This window comes from Dromaius novaehollandiae, chromosome 18 (genome assembly GCF_036370855.1).
Source record: "Dromaius novaehollandiae isolate bDroNov1 chromosome 18, bDroNov1.hap1, whole genome shotgun sequence".
Lineage (NCBI taxonomy): Eukaryota > Metazoa > Chordata > Aves > Casuariiformes > Dromaiidae > Dromaius > Dromaius novaehollandiae.
The window spans coordinates 5,089,149-5,109,601 of NC_088115.1; the positions used below are offsets into that span (position 1 = coordinate 5,089,149).

The 20,453-nt window shown below is 37.2% G+C and overlaps 1 protein-coding gene across 2 annotated transcripts in view; it reads left to right on the forward strand.

The window, feature by feature from the left end:
- MYH10 (myosin heavy chain 10) overlaps window positions 1-20,453 on the forward strand; it is a 106,040-nt gene that overhangs the window by 64,211 nt on the left and 21,376 nt on the right. For both annotated transcript variants that reach the window (XM_064522485.1, XM_064522486.1), the window contains 16 exons: window positions 1,179-1,277; window positions 2,209-2,352; window positions 2,662-2,757; window positions 6,181-6,299; window positions 6,733-6,885; window positions 7,316-7,489; window positions 9,293-9,466; window positions 11,240-11,354; window positions 14,998-15,191; window positions 15,469-15,590; window positions 16,378-16,447; window positions 16,552-16,712; window positions 17,310-17,418; window positions 17,502-17,633; window positions 18,585-18,791; window positions 20,121-20,258. In XM_064522485.1, the coding sequence (XP_064378555.1) occupies window positions 1,179-1,277; window positions 2,209-2,352; window positions 2,662-2,757; window positions 6,181-6,299; window positions 6,733-6,885; window positions 7,316-7,489; window positions 9,293-9,466; window positions 11,240-11,354; window positions 14,998-15,191; window positions 15,469-15,590; window positions 16,378-16,447; window positions 16,552-16,712; window positions 17,310-17,418; window positions 17,502-17,633; window positions 18,585-18,791; window positions 20,121-20,258 (2,207 nt within the window). The remainder of the gene's footprint in view (window positions 1-1,178; window positions 1,278-2,208; window positions 2,353-2,661; window positions 2,758-6,180; window positions 6,300-6,732; window positions 6,886-7,315; window positions 7,490-9,292; window positions 9,467-11,239; window positions 11,355-14,997; window positions 15,192-15,468; window positions 15,591-16,377; window positions 16,448-16,551; window positions 16,713-17,309; window positions 17,419-17,501; window positions 17,634-18,584; window positions 18,792-20,120; window positions 20,259-20,453) is intronic.

A 20,453-nucleotide genomic window follows, 5' to 3' on the forward strand; every position in this document is an offset into this window, starting at 1 on the left:
AATTGCTCATAGATCTTGTGTTGCTGAAGCCTAATTCAGTTTTAGCTTTTATTTTAATAATAAAGGTCTGCTTTTATTTAGAATTGTTTAAGAACAGGAGAAAAAAAAAACCCACTTATATTGAAAACCTTCCTCTAAAGCTGCTTTATTTACATTATACTAGAAATACTGTGTGTGTATATACATATATATGTATATATGCCTATACACACACTTAATTTCTAGTCTTTTTAGCCTGTTTTCTGGGTGAATAGCAGTAGAGTGGTTATAACATTTTTATGAAATCAGAAGTCTTGGTAAACAAAATATCTTGTGAGTATTAATCGTGAACCACTAGTGCTACAATTAAGCTTTTTCATTCTATGCCTATGTCTTAAACTGCTTAATTTAATTTTGAATGCAGTGCTTATTTGGTACTGTCACAAAAGAAAATTTCCCAAAAGGCTGCAGAAGACCTATATTTATTCAAAATATGTTCTAATGTTAAGATATTTTTTCATTAAGTATTCAGCGTAGGAATGAATATACTTTTTGCTTTTATAAAAGTTCAGATGAACTGTTTTCCCAGAGTTTTTACTCTAAGAGGATTTTTTTCTTAAGAACTCACCCTTACCAGTAACCTGTGTCATCTCAAATAGCTATCCCATGTTTATCTTACAGTAGGGCATATCAAGAAATGAAAACATAAACAATGTTATAACTTATGGCAACTTTTTAGAAACTATCTGTTTCACAAATTTTAGAATAGTATGTTAAAATGCAAGGCTTAAAAGAAATGACAAAGGTGAAGTACTTTGGAGTTCAGCTGCTGCTGGGGTTTTGATACTTGAGGGTTCTGCTATGACCTTAACAGAAGTGCTTAGAAAAGAATGACCACCTCCCCCTCTCACTTGGACTTCAGTTGATCCATTGCAGACAATTGTCCACTGTATATTCTAGGGAAGCTCAAACAGCATCCGAGAAGTTAGTGTGCTGGAATTAGAGGTGGGCTTCTGTCTGTCTGATTTTGAAACCTTTCATTTAAGGTTACCAAAAGTTCATGCAAGACCAAATCTTGTCGTTATTATTAAAGTGCCTTTGGTCCTTAAGTGATTATATAGCTTTCTTTGGAATACAGTGGGTTTTTTTGTTTGTTTAAAAAATAAAAAAGTGTAAAATCCTTGACTAGCTATAATCAGACTTGTTGGAGAAGTCGCGTGCCGTTCGTCAGGCTAAAGATGAACGAACATTTCATATCTTCTATCAACTGCTAGCTGGAGCAGGAGAACACCTGAAGTGTAAGTTATCTCATTTTGTAAACCTTTTGCTTCTTCATTCAGGATTTGCTTATTTCAGTACTAATACACTCGAGTTTGAACTATTCTTTGCTCTTGAAATAGTAGGTTTTAAAAGGGGAATAGAAAGCCAGGTCTTCTATATTTTATCAAGTATGTTGTCAGGTAAATGTTGCGTTTCAAGCCAACGCTTCTACGTGGTGGAGTCCAACCTGGGCAGTCTGTAGTGTGTTCAGTCTCTGGGAATCAGTGGATTGAAGCTGCAGGACTCTCAGCTGATCAGTAACAAAGGAGCAACAGCCAGATCCGTTCTGGACCATGCCTTCAAACCGGGTAGAGTAACAGCCCGTTTGCCAAAACGTAATGAAATCCTGAGGCTTTCTTCAGCCTAGCAGGACTGTATTGGTTATCTTCTCCCCTTTTCCTTTGCTAACTAGGAACTCCTGTTAAGTTGTGATAAGTGCAGCTATTTGAAGGTACAGACTTCTGAGAAGCATTTCAGTTTTTCTCCTCCAATATTAGATAAATTTGTGATTAGCATCCTTGATGTGGTCATCATCAATACCCAACTGTCTTCTCCCTATTACCTTACAATATAGATAGTTGTTTAGGTACCCCAAATAGGGATTTGGGATTATGTTAGATCAGAGTCAGGTACTGTTCTGTTCACAAGTGTAATGCATTAAAGAGCTAACGTAGGTTGCTACAGATAGGGATTCTGTGACTCTAGCTTTAACTTTTAAGGTATACTCATATCTTTAGCATTTCAGAAGAAGGAATTACTAAGCTGGTATAATGTCTTGTAGCCTGTTTATTTGAGTAACTGATTTAGTAAACTGTAGTGTGCTTATTTAGTGAAAACTGAATCCAGTTGAGTGTGAACAGTATTTCTTTAGCTTTTTTTCCTTCTTCTCCCCCCTCCTCCCCAACACAGCTGACTTGCTGCTTGAAGGATTTAACAATTACAGATTTTTATCTAATGGTTACATCCCCATTCCTGGGCAACAAGACAAGGACAACTTTCAGGAGACTATGGAAGCCATGCATATCATGGGATTTTCGCATGACGAGATCTTGTGTAAGTTATTAAGCTTTCTGAATTTCTAAAGTGTACTTGCTTGACTCTTGGGCAGCCGCACATGTATGCGCTCGTGCATGCACGCACACTTGCTAATTTAATGCCACCAAATTTAATCTTTTGATGTCTTAGCCTGCGACAGATGCTTGTTTAACATAAAGTAGAGCAAATAAGGCCATTTGCCTACAAAGCACAGTATAAACTTTATTTCCTTTGTGAATTCGTGATTAAGATTTGGAAGGAAAGTGACGCATATAACGGAAGAAAACTTCATTATAACATTTATTTATTCATTTATTTTAAACACAGCCATGCTGAAAGTGGTATCTTCAGTGCTACAATTTGGAAATATTTCCTTTAAGAAGGAGAGAAATACTGATCAAGCTTCTATGCCAGAGAATACTGGTAAGTTGGTCACATTTGCATGGCTTAGTATAACTTGAGTTGTAGCTTTCTTTCTATTGTTTGTTTAGTGCATATCTTTGAAAGTATAGAGCAGTCTTCTGAGCTTCCTTGGTAAAGTTTTGTGCCAAAAAGAGGCCATGATTGTGATGGTAGTAGCCAACAGGCAATTATTAAAGCTCTCTTGTCTTCCCTTCTCTCTTAATGCAGACAGAAATTAAATAGCTATCAACAGAATTTATGCTGTTTGCGTTGCTTCTAAACTTTGAACAAGTATTTCAGCTGTAGTCTTGTTTATCTGCAAAGACTTAAGCACTAGGAAAAAGTGCATGCTTAAATACATTTGTTTTCTTTGGTTCTTGACAGCAGTTTTCTTGCCAATGATAAGAATTCTGAAGCCAAGCACAACTTCCAGAGTGAAATGGCTGAACATAAGCATGCTGTATTTAGAAAATCTGATTTCTGAAGTAGTGGCAGTGTGACTAAGGCTTAATTTATCAGTTAATACCTTAAAGCGCAATCAGCGTTTTGAGGAGTTTGTTCCTTCACAACGAATATGTTCCTTGAAGCAGTTTTCAGATTTTTAATTTAGTATTTCAGTTCCAGCCTTTAAATGCTGTCCTGGAAAAGAAGGTTGTAGAATTGATTTCAGTGCAAGGACCAGTCAAAATCACCATTCACAGAAGCTGCTGCACATACGATTCAATTCTTTTGTCTGTGGCTTGTTTCATATTTTCTTAAATTGCTCTGCAAGTATACTGCTTGCAGTGCCCATGATTTTTGCCATCGCTTACAGTGGTGGCCTTCTGCCCAAAGTGCTCCAGCTAGCAGGTATGGATTAAAGCTTGATAATCATTGACTTGACATTTGGCTGACCTTTGACAGGTTGCGTTTTGCAGGGAGTAAGAAATTTTTGGGGGAGTGGGAGAGGGTTGTTTTTTGGATTTTTTGCCAGCTGGGACAACTGTTGCCCCTTTAAAAGATATGATGGAGAAACCTGTGGCTTCTTCCTACTTTCAGACTGTCTTGACTTTTATTAGTGCAGGGGTTTTTGAATATTAAATTGTGAGTCTTTATGAAGAAAGATACCGAGAAGCTCATATCGTAGTTGAAACATGTTGGTGTTCTCTTGTATTTGAAAGTTACTTTATTTGGCTACCTGTTCTTTGCTCGTATACCCTTCTGAAAACAGAGGGTGACTGATCTCTCTCAGATTGTGTTGTCACATCTCAGTGTAGTGGCTTTCCCTAGCTTTACTCCAGAGAAATAGGTGTGCCTTGGTAGCAGTTCATCCTGTTTGGAGGTAGACGTCTCCAAAATAAGTGTCTCCATAGACTAGAATTTGCATGGGTAGTGAAAGTGTGAACTTAGACAACATGAAATCCAAACAGATGTGGAAAATAAATTCTATGCTGTAGAAGTAATCAACTAGTGCATCTGGCACAAATACCTGTTTCAATTATAGATAGAAGTGATGGCAAGAATCCACCTAGCATTCGAGGATGAAGGAAGGGGGGAGAAGCTGTTTTTACAGAACCGTTCCATAGTTAATACTTATTTTCAAAGCTGAGTAATACTAGATTTGGAAGAAGCCTTTCTGCTGAAAGGGCAGAGGTCTCAAGGCACTGAATTAGTAAGAAAGTTTATTAAAGTGCCTTTCTGAAACATTAGTCAACTTGGAGGGGCCAAATGACCCAGGCAGAATAAATCTTCCAAGTGTTTACAACCACCTCCCTCATGCTGTGTTGTTTTCCCTGCCTCCTCCAAACTTATAAAAAGCTAACAAATAATACAATTCGTAGACAAACAAGATAAATTGTTTTCTTTAGTAGAAGATTCATCAAGCTGAAAGTAGTGTGAAACAGCCCTATCTGTAGAAGTGGTGCACTTCACAAACAGAATTTTGGGCTTTAAATGGTTTCCTTTCCTCACAGTGAAAACTCTGAAATGCTGACTGCAGCTTCCTTTTGCACCTGAATCAGATGCAGTTTTAGTGCTACCTCCAAGTCAGTTGGTTGTTACTGTATTATGTTATATTACAAGCTCAGCAAAAGCCAGGGACAACAAAATCAGCCCTTCTTTCATGAATATGAAACTGTGAATGTGATGTCTGGAGTACTGCATGGGGGAAAAAAATTATCTTATTTCCTAAACTACAGTATCCATAATACGATATTCATTAGGCCATAGTACAAAGTTGATGGGACAGAGCTACTTAGTACTCTCAGCTTTGGTGTGTGTGTTTAAGATCCATAGGACATCTAGTACTAGACACCTAATGTTGTGGGTTTTATCTGATATGCTGATGTGTATGTTTATACTTAAAGCACAGAAGTGCTCCTCTATGTAGCTAAGATGACATCGGTGCTGGGTTTGTGATGGTACCCTAATTTCAATGATTGTGTTTTGATTTGATTCTAATAAATATATGGCCAGAGCGTCTCAGACATTGACAGCAAGTAATAGCGTTTTCAGTGCTAGCGCAGATGCTTCTGTGTGTTGGCATTAGGACCTGTTTTTCAAGGCCAATTTGTGAAAACAGCTTTGTTTCTTTTTGTCAGCAAATGAATGAGCTACCAAATTAGAAGGATACGGAGTTAGAGTGCTTGCAAGATCCAGCATGGAGGGCTTCCTGCTAAAGGGCACCACTTACCCGACCTAAAAATATCTTTAGCGTCATTTTCATTTTTAGAAATCTGAAGTCATAAACACCTTACCTATTGGAAAGTTTCCTTAGGAAAAGGGATTGATGCAGGAAGAATATGTAAAGATAGTGTGCGTAATACGTTGTTTTAAATAACCGTCATGAAACCAGAAAAGTTCATGCTGTCTAAAGAATGTGAGCTACTGTTTGTATTATTATTCTAAACAAAATATTATAAATGCATGCTGTAAATTGTTTAAATAAAGTGATCTGATATCTTCCCTAACAGAAATGTCCGTAACACTATACTGTTATACCTGCCTAAATTAAAACACAGCTTATTAGGCCACTTTAGTTGTAATGAAGTTGACATATGATGTGTTCCTACTGTGCTTTTTTTTCTGAAGATGTTAAAAATGAATGTGCTGTATCAAAATAACAAAATGAGCACTTGTGGCCAATAATCTGTTATGTGACCTCCCTGCAACTTTATGAAATCTAGTGTTTTCCCTGCCTTGTTAAGGAACTTTGATAGTGTATTTCTGTAAACGTTGACGTAGACCTTTGAGAAGAAAGTCTTTCCCAGATGCGGGCTGTATGATAGAGTAGGTCTGTTGTCCACAGGACAGAAATGCGTCTCCCTGACCTTATTTTTTGAATGGCTATTAAACTTTTAAGCTGGCACTTGACTGCCTTTGTTTGTAGCTTGTTTTCACGGATGTTGCTAGTTGCTGTGGAGAGTCGAGGATTTAAGTGCTTACATTTATTACTTTGATCTTCAGTTGCACAGAAACTCTGCCATCTGCTGGGAATGAATGTAATGGAGTTCACCCGAGCCATACTGACACCGCGCATCAAAGTCGGCAGAGACTACGTTCAGAAAGCCCAGACCAAAGAACAAGTAAGCTCTGGGGCTTTAAAGATGAAGTGAAACTATATCTAACTTTTAATAGAGCGAGTTGGGGTTAAATAGGTACTGCCACCAACTTTGTTTAAACTTACTGTCTAAGGTAAATGTTGTTGTATGGTAAAAATCAATAGTAAAGTAGAAGAAACCTTTCCTTTTCCTTGGCCTTCTGCTGGTCTCATCTTTTAATGTAGTTATTGTACATATCAAATGTCCAGAGAGCTTTTATTTTTATCTGACAGTTTAAAAACACATTTTCATAACATTAATCAAACTGCATACTGTTTCTACTGCTTGCTTTTGTTCCTCAGTGGTATTAACTGCCTTAAACTTCTTCTGTTACTTAGTTATTTTTTGATAACATTCATGTCTGTGTTCTTTTGATGACTTCTCCAGAAAAAATAAATTTTATGGGTTTGATTTTCAGGCAGACTTTGCAGTGGAAGCCTTGGCAAAGGCCACCTATGAACGCCTCTTCCGCTGGCTTGTTCACCGCATTAATAAAGCTTTGGACAGGACCAAACGACAGGGAGCATCTTTCATTGGAATTCTGGATATTGCTGGATTTGAAATCTTTGAGGTATTTTAAAAGATTGATAATTAGATATTTTTTCTTTCTTTCTTCTCTCCCTCTTATTGTGCATTCAGCCCTAGCTGTTGATCTAGAACCACTGAATGTGTACGTGTTCCAAGGCTGCAGAAAGGTTTCGTGTTCTGTAGCACATGAATGCTTTGAATACACTTAATTCTAGTGCCAAAAAGTCATACTGTAATCTAAGCCATTTTTTATAAGTGTTGGTTCTGCAACAGTGGGTTTTTTTCCTATTACGTGTCAGTTTACCATATGTAACAGGGAGCATAAGAGATTGAGTAACACGTTTGCCAGTTTTCTTTAAAATACGTGTTGCAGAGTTTGAGGGAATTGCCTTGTAAGGTCAGATTTTTTTGCTTCCACATACGTGATCGATCCTGTCATGGAGTTATTCATGCTTACTAATGTTGTTTTGTAGTTGAACTCCTTCGAGCAACTCTGCATTAACTATACTAATGAGAAGCTTCAGCAGTTATTCAACCACACAATGTTTATCCTGGAGCAAGAGGAGTACCAACGAGAGGGTATAGAGTGGAACTTCATTGACTTTGGACTGGATCTGCAGCCTTGCATTGACTTAATAGAAAGACCTGTAAGTTTGGGAGTTTATAATGCTCAGAGGAGAGGAAATTTGATATATGGGTTTGTCGTTTATTGCTTGCAAATATTAGGACTATGCTCAGATGTCTTATGGAGCTGTCACAAGAAATGACAGCCTAAATCCCAAGTCTAAAATACCGTATATTGGTAAAAGGATTTATCCTCAATGGATTTTATGTCCTGATGCTAGGGTATAAGAATGCCGAGCTAAAGATATTAAGCTACTATTTTTATACTTTTGCCTAGAACTAATGAAGTCTTTAGGCTTGTCACCTTCATATTAAACCATGGCATTGCATTACAGGAGCTTTAGTGTGCTCGCTCAGTTAGAAAGGTTTTCAAGACTTTGAGTAAAACTTCTCATTTGAAATCAATAGCAAAATTCCTGAAACTTAATTTAGAGTAGAATTTTCCCCATAAATCTGCCTTATAAATAGTATCTTAAAAGTTGTGTTATCACTGCACTACTTAATAAATTCTTCTAGTTGCTCGATGTGTGGAAGCCGAAGATGATTTCAAAGAGCAGAAGAGACAGTTAGTTTTTGACTCCTGAAAGAAGCAGCAAAAGTATGCCGTAGTCAAAATTACTTTGTGACCTGCTTTATTAAACCTAAGGTGTTAGTTACTACTGTTGTACATTCAGCTCTAGAATATATGTAAAGTACGTAAAGCGTCTTTGCTGCCTGTGGTGCTTTACATCCTGAAGAGCAGCAAAAGCCAATGAGGCTTTTTTGCCTTTTTTTCCTCTTATTTATTTAATTATTTTTTTTAGAGCAGGAAAAGGGAAATCTTGTTTCACTTGTCAAAGTTCTTCACTTTGTGTGTGGAACTTCAGTAAGTTCTGCCTCCTTTGAAGGTAAAAGTCTTTGCCAAAAAGCCTGAGGGGAGAGTTGTGGATGTTTTCAATATGCAGATGTTCAGATGAATATCCTAAAGTAATTACTTCAGCTTTTTTGAAAAGCAAGTGGCAGTACCTTCGTAATTGTTCTATGAATGAAGTTATAAGGGTATGTGATACCACGTAGTAGGCACATATAATCATCTCTCTTAAAATGTGTAAACTTCACATTCACAAGAAACTTCTGAAGTATAAATCATTCTAAACTATTTTTCTGTTGCTTTACTGTGTACTTCAGTTTGTCTGCCCTGAGGAAAATGATCCTGTCAAACAATTCTGCAGCTGTAAAATGCAGACATTTGTTCCCTACTTCGTTTAAAGAATAAACAAGCCTTCTAATGGAGTGCTTAAATTATATGGAGAGACTGCTGACTGCTCAATTTGAGCCTGCTGAATCTCTCTGGATGCTGCTACTGGATATCAATGCAGGGCTTGGCAAGGGGAGGCTTAGCAGCTGCCACAGGAATAATGAGTGGCTGGGAGGGACGATTGCCTTCAGCTTAGCCCACATTACAGCATAATGTTAGCTACTGTGGAAATGTGGATGAGTTGCTGTGCACGTATGTGTCATAGAAATGTTGGGTTATAGGGAACTCTGGAGGACACCTCTTCCAATCTCTGCTTAAAGCAGGGCTACTGGCAGCAGTAGATCAGGTCAGCTCCAGCTGGGTCCATATATACTGTCATTTATTGGTTTGAACCAGTTATTATGTCCGTCTTTTAACTGGACTCACCTAAAGCTGGTTTTAATTTAGATCAGAATGGAATCGATCTAAATACTATTTGCTTTGGCATTCAATGGTGTCTTGAATGCAATGGTGTTTTTCTTTTTAAATACTAAATATTGAAATACTACGTTTTAAATATTAACACAGATTTAATGCAACTGAATTTCAGGCAAATCCTCCTGGCGTGTTAGCTTTACTGGATGAAGAGTGCTGGTTCCCTAAAGCTACTGACAAAACATTTGTGGAAAAATTGGTCCAAGAGCAAGGAACCCACTCCAAATTCCAAAAGCCAAGACAACTGAAGGACAAAGCGGATTTCTGCATTATTCACTATGCAGGGAAGGTAAGGGTTAAATGTTGAATCCTTGGTTAGAAATGTTGCTTTTGGGAAAGTGTTATGAAGTATTAGCTATGAAATTTATAAGTACTTGTGCAGGAAGGGGGCCTTGTTTTATTTTCTTGGGCATATTCAGGAGTGCTGTGATGGAAAAGACAAAGCTGAAAAAATCTTAATTGGACTCTAAGCAAATACTTGATTTCAGTTTAGTTTTGGTGTCAGATCTTCTGTGTACCTTGCAAGTGAGTTTTTTGGGACTTGCAGTGAAAGAAATCTATCGTGAATTTGTGTGTTTCCAAGTTGATAGCATAACTGGCTACTTGAAGATGTGCTGAGTCAGTACCATCTTCTTTACTTTCATCCCACCAATTCACGTAATGACTTTGTGTATATCCCCTTTCATAGCTAAAGATGATATCTTTTTCTCTTTACTGTTAATTCGGTCTTTTTCTTGCTGAAGGGCTGAGCTCAGATATAGCATTGGACAGGACCATGAAGTAGCTGAAATTCTTGTCAGCCCTTTATGGAAATGTGGGACTGGATAGGACCATTAAGCCCATTCCATAAGGCTGTCCTATAATAAGTTTCATAGGACCAGTTTTTGCCCTGATATATAGAACAAAGTGACTTGCTAATGGTTAAGAGCTATCCTTTAATTTTGATTTAAAGTATTAATGGTCAATTGTTACCTATTCATTAATGTCAGTGGTGGCCACTACATAAGAGAATTGCAGCAAAAAGTGAAGTAAATATTTTGTGATATCAATACTTAAAACAGTAACTTAGGAATAGTAAACTCATCAATGTTACTGCAATTAATAGGTTAGTTGTGAATCAAAGACCTATTAAAACCTTTAGGTGAACAACATGGGGTGAAATAACTTGGTGCCTTACTGCTGAAAAGTAATCGTTTTAAAGAGCAGTTCACTTCTGTCAAACGGAGTGGGCATTTTTGTGATATTGGCATTACGTTGAATATCTTCCTCTGATCAGAAGACATTTTTCAGTTTTCCATCAGAATGTATCTTTCCTTCAAAACTGAAATGCTTTTTTAAAATTGCGTTTCCTGCAGAAGTACTAAGATGATCTGATCTGTTTTTGGATGGTGGAAATGTTTTAAATTTGGCTTTCCTTCCAAAGACAGTATTTAAAAATAAATAGATAACTTTCTGGTTGAAGCAAAAACATGCTAGTCTACACAGGAGAAGTTTTGTTGGACTTGAGAGGTTTTAGGGCTCTGTTTTGGGCTGGGATGAAATCCATGTCGGTAAACTTGTGTTTTCAACTGCTGAGCTGTACTTTTTTTTTTTTGCAAACCACGGTATTGGTTCTGTCAAGATAAGAGCATTGTTTTCGCTATGGAATGAATTTTTTAAGTATAACTGTTAGACTCAAATTAAAAATATTCATATTGCAGCACATTCTTAATTTACTATCCTATGATTTAGATAATTAGGTTCTTGGTACTGGAGCTGTTGTTACATCTCCACAGTGAATCCTCCTTTTTGGCAATAACACTAGATTGAAAATGTATACTAGCTATTAGTAAGAAAAAGGTCAGATTACTGATTTTTAAAAAATAAACTATTTCATTCACTCTTACAAAAGAATTATTTTAGTGGTAATCTGAGCTGTTCTGAGGAGATATAACTAAGAGCAAACAAACATCATGGAGAGAATAGGAGGAAGATTCAAATATTATTTTGAAACTTTTTTAGTTAGTAAATGTAAAACTAAAGATGATAGTCTCTTTAATCATGTCACTTTGCTGCTCTACAGGTAGACTACAAGGCAGATGAGTGGTTGATGAAGAACATGGACCCTCTGAATGACAACGTGGCTACACTCTTGCACCAGTCTTCTGACAAATTTGTTGCAGAGCTTTGGAAGGATGGTAAGAGATCATGCTCTAAGTACACAGGCTGTACAGATTTAACCTTTTTGGATGAGTTACAGTTTTTTGTGCATGTTTCCCACCTCCCTCACCCTTGAGTTGTAAATATCTACAGCATTTTCTCTATTGTTTAGCACCAAAAGTACTACAGGGGAGCTGGGTTGCTCCTGTGGTCCCCTGCACATGTACCATTTCTGATTAGCTGCTTTTCATGTTCATTATTTGAACTAATACTCACTTACTATTTGTTACTCTCTGTCAAATTTCATCTCTAGAATCATGTCCAATACTCTTTGACTTGTTGCAGTAAAGTCTTGAGCATATAAATAGCTGTAGTGATACTGCTGTTAATAAAATGTCATCTAATGTGAGCACCAGCACAATTATTTCTCATAAACAGCTGTACTAGTGCTTACAGGTGTTGCATATTAAAACTGAATCCAACATTACTGCTATTGAAAAGCACGCTACTAGTATCCCTGCACATCAGCTTAAAGTATTTCTCATCATTTTTACCAAAATACTCCAAGAAGCAGAAATTCCCTGATAAGTATTTATTAGGTTCTTTACGACCTTTAGGTTTTTTTTTTCCTTTACAGTATATTCATTGCAGACAGTATATTTACACGTCACACTGTGTTAATCCTGTAGTTTGTTACTCCAGGAGGAAATCAAGCTTATGATATAGATGATGCTGTAGGTTAATACTGAGTTGATAAGAGTTTCCCTCTTATTCTCGGGAATAGTTACTTGGTTCAGCTACAGAGAGCAGCTTTATTAAATATATACAACGAATATATACAATGTTTTGGTTGGGGATCTGCTTCTTTCCTTTTGAGTACAGGCATAGAGGCAAAAGAGTTTCAGTACAAATACTCCAAACCTGCTTCCACAGGTTATTGAAATGTGCATGGAATATGTTGTGGCCTAATTGCTTTTGTAGCACAATATAAAGTCTGCTTGCAATTGATAAACCTGTTCTGTATACTAACTGAAGTGTCTTGTGTATCTGCTCTTCTGTCTTTGTTTTCACTGTTTCTCTGCCTTAGAGATTCAGAATATTCAGAGAGCCTGTTTCTATGACAATATTACTGGTCTTCATGATCCACCAGGTGAATGGATATAAAAATCATAGGTCTCCTAAAGGCAGGGCTGTTGTATCTACAGGAAAACCGTTTTTGCTCGTAGGCTTGCATGAACTTTTCATTTCATGCTAACTTTAGGTATACCTCCACAAGGCAAATGTTTTTGAGTGCATACCTATTCAGTTGCTGCTGCATACATATAGCATTTATATTTTATGCATTGCATTTAAGCATTGCAGATGAAAAGGTCTCTTGCTTCCCAGTTCTATGTTGAGATGCAGAATCGCTTCTTAAATGATAACTCTTACAGCTCCAAGTATTTGAGACAGCGTATAGGCATTTTTAATATTATCAAGCCTCTTTCTGCAGTCCAACATTGACAAAACATTTCAGAGTTTTAGAATGTGGATGTATTTGGGGGGAGAAGACGTGAAGAATGTATTAAAAATTAGAATGAGTGCTACAGTTGCAGGGGAGTAGTAAATGAAATAGATTTCTTCCAGACTTCCTGGAATTGTTTTTATTTAAAAACCTCTTTTCAACATTTATATTTCCCTTTTTAGAAGCTGCACGCTTTTTTTTTTTAAAGGAATTAAGACATCAGCAAAAACATTTCTTATTTGAAATATTTATTTTGAAGACGCTTTAGATATTTTATCCAACCGCTTCCTCTTCCCTCCCTTTGTCCTCTCCCCAAGTTTTGAAATATGCGTTTGTGACCACATGGAGCTTGTACCTTCAAACTTTCCAATTTTTACTTGGGTTTATCCTCCAATACTTATGATACACTGCATACTTGTGGAAACTAGTGGTGTTTCCTAAGACAGTTATTAGAGGGCTTGAGATCAAAGACTTCAGCCAATGGCTGATAGTCCGGTCATACTGCTCAATGGCTGCTCTTAGCCTGTAGGAAAAGGTCATGCTTAACTTTAATATTCCTCATTTAAACGTTAGTAACCTTATTAGAAGTTGGAGGACAGACGGGAGAAGAACAAAAGATGAGCTATTAACTTCGATATCGTCACCAAAAAAAAAAAAAAATGTGGTCTTAGATAGCTGAATGATGTCCAGTCATTGGTGGTGTCTGTTGGATGCATGTTTCTAATACTTACAAAATGTTTTGTTTAACCTCTGTGAAATTCCAAGTAATTTTTATCCCATTTTCTTTAAACTACATTTGTGGGATACAATCTTATGAACCTTTACTATGTCCTTATCATTCTAACTTTAATAAGCAGCTTAGAGTCTTGCACTTAAAACTATGTGTATGTAGGATCTGGGCTCTGTTCTCTACTGCATGAAAGACTGTTACAAATGGCTATTCAAAGTTACTACCCTGTATTTTTCTTGGTTTTAATTTTCCTTTTTGTGTAGACCTATGAAAGACAGTTGGGTGCGAGCATGAAATAGTCACTTAACTCTTAAGTACAAAGCTTATTTTGGCAGTAAAGCTAATTCTGGCAGCAAAGTGTAATTCCCTTTGCTTTGGTTTGAGTGAACCGGAAGATGAATTGAAACTTTCCAAGTTTCAATTGTAGCCTATGTATAGTTGCTTGTTTCTGGCTGGCCAGCTTGGATTTCACGGAGAGCCAATACACGCTGTGTATCTGCTCAGTACTAAGAAATAGCAGCTCTTATGGTTAGGGTGTTAAGCTTTTTTATCTTTTTTTTTATCTTATTTTTCTTTCTCTTTGGAGAACTTTTTAATTGCTAAAATGTACATGGAATCGCATTCACTTTTTTTGGCCTAAAGGTCATATTGATAGCAGTAAGATTTTTCTATTTTGTGCTTGTGAAGAGGAAACCATAGAGGTCCTTACCCAAAATGTTTGCTATGTTCTAAAAATGAGGAGAAAAAAGCAAAAGACAAAAAAAGCCCTTCATCTCCATTCTGATGCTTTATGACAGCTTTGGTCTGCAGTTTTCCTACTTTGAAGCTGTTCTTTTGCCTAGGGAGGCTTTAGAAGTATATACACAATTTGAAAGAATTTTGAAGAATATCAGACTAGCAAGACTCTAGCAAATACTTTTTTTTTTTTTTTACTTGTCACTGAAATAACACTATTTCTAACTTTTCTGTAAATAGCCATGCTCTCAAATGATTTTGAGTATTTGATAAAACTTATTTAATCTATATAGTTATTCACTCCATTTTAATATGTGCAGATATCTAATTCCAAGCTTTCAACCTGGAAATATATGTCATTGTAAGAATTCAAATAATTGCTGGTTTCCAAGTCATTTTCTATCTTTTTAAATTTTACTTAAAACAAGGAAAATGGCTTTACTGGTCATGTAGAACTGCAAGTAAAGAGCTGGATATTTTAGTACGTATCTACTAAAGCTACACTATTCTGCTGTATAAGTTTGTGGCTTTTGGTTCCAATGCTTCTGCACAGTGTCCCTAGTACATGCTGACTGCCTTGCCCTACTGATGGCATCTTCTGTCATTTGTTCCACAAAGCTTCTGCTGCTGCACTATTGCTCCTCTTTCTGTATATCTTTATACCTAAAAAATATTAAGGTCCACTTAAATGTGTTTTTCTCGTCGTTCCCAGTGGATCGTATTGTGGGTCTGGATCAGGTTACTGGAATAACAGAGACAGCTTTTGGCTCTGCATACAAGACGAAGAAGGGCATGTTTCGTACTGTTGGGCAGCTGTACAAGGAATCTCTCACTAAGCTGATGGCAACGCTCCGAAACACTAATCCCAATTTTGTTCGCTGCATCATTCCAAATCATGAAAAGAGGGTATGTACTATAGACCACTTTTCTAAGTCTCTTTCTTTAAAAGAGTCTCTGCATGCATGTTCAGTTATGCATGCTTTTTGTGTCTTTTCAAAATTGGAAGTCGGGTTTTGCAAAGCTTTCACGCTGACCAGTTATCCTCTCAGTATTCCACATGCATCCCCTTGTTTAGACAGTTAACTTTGGAGAGGGCAGCCTGACAAAATAAAATAAAATAAATGGCAGTTTTCCATGCATACAAATTGAGAGTATGAAAATAATGCTTGTTTTGTTTGTTCAGGCTGGAAAACTGGATCCACATCTGGTTCTAGATCAGCTTCGTTGCAATGGTGTTTTGGAAGGAATTAGGATTTGTCGACAAGGATTTCCAAACAGGATAGTGTTCCAGGAATTTAGACAGAGGTAACGGCAATAAGTCTTTTGAATTTTTATTCTGAGATGAAGTTCGTTGTTGAATGATTGAAGATGGGGGGTGGGGTGGGGTGAAGCACACTCAATGCTATTGAGCATCCTTCATTCAGGTCTACAGAATCCGGACTTTGAAAAGTGATAATCAAAAACCACAGGTTTTGCCAAAAGCTCTTTAAAGGTGGGTATGTTTATAATAAGCCATGACAGTAAAAGCCACCAAAGTAAATACTTTGTTTCCTCCCCTTATTCCTTTTTGAGTCTAGAGGAAGAAAGTGAATTGAGGCTGGTCTTTTTTTGAATGACTGCTCTTGAGTTTTGGTGGTGTTCTTGTGTTTTTCCTTTGTATCCTGAAATTTCACCTTATCTGAATGTTTTATGATCAATTGTGTAGAGTTCTCCTTAACCTCAGGACATAGTATCTACGGCTATCACAACCTCTTTTTACTGCTTTGCATTAAAATTTTAAGTCAGAAGCCCCGCCATTCACATGTTTTTATTTAAGCAGTCCAATCTTGCAGGTTACTTAGTTTATAAAACAAAACCTAGTCTTTTAACTCACCCTAGCCTTTTATGAAAATATCACATCTTGGTTGGTCTAACAAAATGTGTAGGTTTAATATTTTTTTTTCTAAAGAGCAAAGAAGGGAAAAAATCTACAATGGACTGCTGGAAAAAACTTTTTCTGGGGAAGCTCCTTAACCATGCTTGGTGACTATAGCTTTATGGGTTTATAAAGATGTAGCTTGAGTGTAAAGATTTTTTTTTTTTTGACTTAAAGGTATGAGATCCTTACTCCCAATGCAATTCCAAAAGGTTTTATGGATGGTAAGCAAGCGTGTGAACGAATGGTAAGTGTTTACCTCTAAGCGTTTTTTAAAACATTAAAAAGAACTGAAGCAGAAAAATATTGTCATTTCTATGTGTGAAAACAATGTGCTTGCCTCCCGTTTAGATCAGAGCCTTAGAGCTGGACCCCAACTTGTACAGAATTGGACAGAGCAAGATCTTCTTCCGAGCTGGTGTCCTGGCACACTTGGAAGAAGAACGCGATCTGAAGATCACAGACATTATTATATTTTTCCAGGCAGTCTGTAGGGGATACCTGGCTAGAAAGTATGTGTGCTCTTATGATTGGTTCCTCTCATTGTCATCTTAAATGTCTTTAATAAGGAGCTATGCATCAAAACTTCCGTTTGAGATGAGTTTTTTTCTTATGAATGTTGTGGGATAAACGGTAGATGTGTCCAACATAAATAGGTAAATTTGCACCTTCATTTCATAATAATATTTCCTTTTCCCAATCTTGCCTTTGACATATGCTGCTATTTGCAGTATAGCTGTTAGCTGCAAAAAAATCTCATCTGCTCTGAGGGTCTTAAAGTTACTCTGTAAAACTGCTTTTCTGAAATGAAAAAGGGTTCAGTAACTGTAATCCATCCTTTTTATGTCTATTTGAGTAAAAAGACTGTTAATAGTAAGAACAAATACCATTTGTTATTATTGCAATGAAAATGGTGACTCCAGCTCTTGCTTTGTTTTCTCATGTAAGGAGTGAGCACTCATAAATCATTCTAGTCACTGAAACTTGAAAATAATTCTACTTATGGTCTGTGAGTTTTGTAGGGTTGGGTAATCTAAAAATTAAAAACAAAAATACACGTATGCACAGCTGTATTTAATATGAAGAAACGTTTTTTGCTGCATCTTCAGGGCCTTTGCAAAGAAACAACAGCAACTGAGCGCACTGAAAATCCTGCAGAGGAATTGTGCTGCATATTTAAAGCTTAGGCACTGGCAATGGTGGAGAGTCTTCACAAAGGTTTGTTATGTTCTGTCACTTTCTTTGACTCCTGCAAGTAGCTAGAATGCGATTTCTTATTCGTCTGTCCCAACTCTTTGCAGGTGAAGCCTCTTCTTCAGGTTACTCGCCAGGAAGAGGAACTTCAGGCCAAGGATGAGGAGCTAATGAAGGTGAAGGAAAAACAAACAAAAGTGGAGGCAGAACTTGAGGAAATGGAAAGGAAACATCAACAGGTTTGTGCCTGAGATCCGCTTTAAACATGTAGAACGTATTTTGCGCTTCATCCTGTGTGAGAACCCCTGTGAGCAAAAGCAGTATGAATCAAGTGAGTTACAAGTGAGTGCACTTGGCTAAAAGCTGAAATAGGAAGATACAACATGAGTCTTCCTCCAGGATCACAGAAACCTTATACTGAAAAATAAGTTTGAATCTGTTGCCCTTTCCTGTTCTCAGGAGAACATCAGTAAAAGCATTGTTTTGCTTTCCAGATGTGTGTTCAAGCTGGAATGCTTATGTGGCATGCCTGTGCTGCGTTTAAGAAATGTGAGGAAACACAGTTATGACAGTTAATGGACAACATTGGAATGCATTTATACTGATAAAGTAGAATCGATGTCAATTTCCAGAATAGCTGATGGACTGTCAATAAAGACAGATGTGTATTTATCACTATGGTGATTATGAGATACAATGAAATGGGGATGCAAATCTAGAAGGGGAAAACATTAATTCCTGTTGTCAAATTTACAAAGCAAGCAATAGTCTGTTTTAGTGCAATATCCCTGCAGTTGCTGTTCCAGTGGTTCTGAGTGGCAGCTTCTGTCCAGTTGCCTATGGCAGCACTCAGTCACTATGCAGGGATGAATGTGAGGGACAGTCTGGGAAACAGCCACTTCCCTCATCTTTTCACTGCTGGGAGAGCTGAGGAGGTGGGGTAGGCACAGTGGGAGCTGTTCTTTAAGGTGTGGGGACAAGTGAGTAAATGCCACTGTAGCCCTTCTCTTAGAGTTGGTGTCTTTTGGACTGCTAATAAAGCTCTCTGGTAAAAGTTTTCACTTTTGGATCCTGACCATGGAGTCTCAAATTGAAGCAGAACTTGGTCTCTTTATAGTTGTCATATGTAATCTCTGAGAGGCTTTGAAAAGTAAAGATTTTACTGTTTTCTTTTTGTGTAATATTTGCAGCTTTTAGAAGAAAAGAACATTCTTGCAGAGCAGTTACAGGCTGAGACAGAGCTCTTTGCAGAAGCTGAGGAGATGAGGGCTCGTCTGGCTGCAAAAAAACAAGAATTGGAAGAAATTCTTCATGACCTGGAGTCGAGAGTTGAGGAGGAAGAGGAGAGAAACCAAATACTGCAGAATGAGAAAAAGAAAATGCAGGGTCATATTCAGGTATGTGTCTTGATATACTGGAAATGGAAAAGTATGCAAACAGAACTGTTAAGGATTGAAAGCTGACTCAGCATCTCCAGAACATGGAGGAAGTTAGTTCCTTAGCATCATGTATGGAATAAAATCAGCTTGAATTCTTTCTCTTTGCTTCCTGTGTTCAGTATGATTAGCACTCTGTGGTCTCCAGTGATATGAGGATGAGGGAAAAAAGCAGAAAAGTCAAAATGGCCTGTTGTGAGCTATAGCATGTAGACAGAGGTTTGATGTCAGCAAGTGCTTTTGAGTAGGCAGGAGCTGGAAATTACTGCATGTGGCTTACCTGTTTTCCTGTAGAAACAGACTGATGGGATGATCTCATTTCTGAGAGAGAAATGTTTCATTTTCACTTAAATTCTGTGAGAATATCATGAAGAATATTCCTTCTTTGACTTCTATGAAACAGAAAGGAAGCTTCATCTGCTCCAAGTTACTAGTTTTCATGAAAATCGGAATTTAAATGTTTCATTTTGAATACATGGGCACCTTGAAAAATCCTTGTTATTTGAGGGAATGCATAAGAACTTAAATGTCTTTCAAAATACTTGAAGTACTTGAAGGAGGGGAAAAAAACCCACATCCCACAGTTTGATGCCTTTTAATAAATGTCTGTTAATAATGCACAGCTGAGAATATTATTGAAGACTGTGAATGAATAGAAGCACAACATACTATTACTTTCCTACTAGTATCTAACTAATTGTGTCAACCTCTGAACCATTCCAGCAGTAGTATTGAGATCTAGATTCATACTGAAATGAGGGGACTTGCTTCCTGTGGCAACTGTTCCCAGTCCCTGACATCTATGACATTCTTTGATCAAATATTGCAATATCTGTTTGCAACAGCTTCCTTCTTTGTCCACAACACTAGTACTTTGACACCTGGTGCCCTGTTCAGATGCACTATGCTAGGAAGCCCAATATAATGTCACTGTGGTTAAGTACAGTTGGGCCTTTTTTCTTCCTGTGGTGTATTTTTATTTTATATTCAAAATTAGGAAGGTGAAAGATTATAGCAGAGTGAGTGTATGTTTCCTAGACAGCAAGTTGTATATGCTTGCCAAAGCTGAAATAGAGTATAAAAAAATTCCATGCGTATCACATGGCTCTAAATCTCATTACCAGATCATTGATACTATAAATGAGTCTAATAAAGTGAAAGCATTTTTAGTGTCATTCAGGACAACTGCCTCTTCAAATAATACTTTCTTTTTCTTTTAATAAGCAAAAGAAAAAACTTAACAAGTGGATAATAAGAAAAATGCGCATATGCAACTATCTTTGTTTCTAGGACCTAGAGGAACAACTTGATGAGGAGGAGGGAGCTCGGCAGAAGTTGCAGCTTGAAAAAGTGACAGCTGAAGCAAAGATCAAGAAGATGGAAGAAGAGATCCTACTGTTGGAGGACCAAAATTCCAAATTTTTGAAGGTGAGATCAGTATGTATGGTGGAGATTCTGCTCATAAGGAATAGTAGTATCAAGTGACAGCTCTCAAAACGTTTAAGACTGGTGCTACCTTGTCTTTAGAGTTTATAACTGAAGACTTCTGACTTCTGGAGATTGTGAACACATTGTAGCTGAGGCACTTAAAACTTCCTTAGAACTAACCTTTGAAAGGGAGGG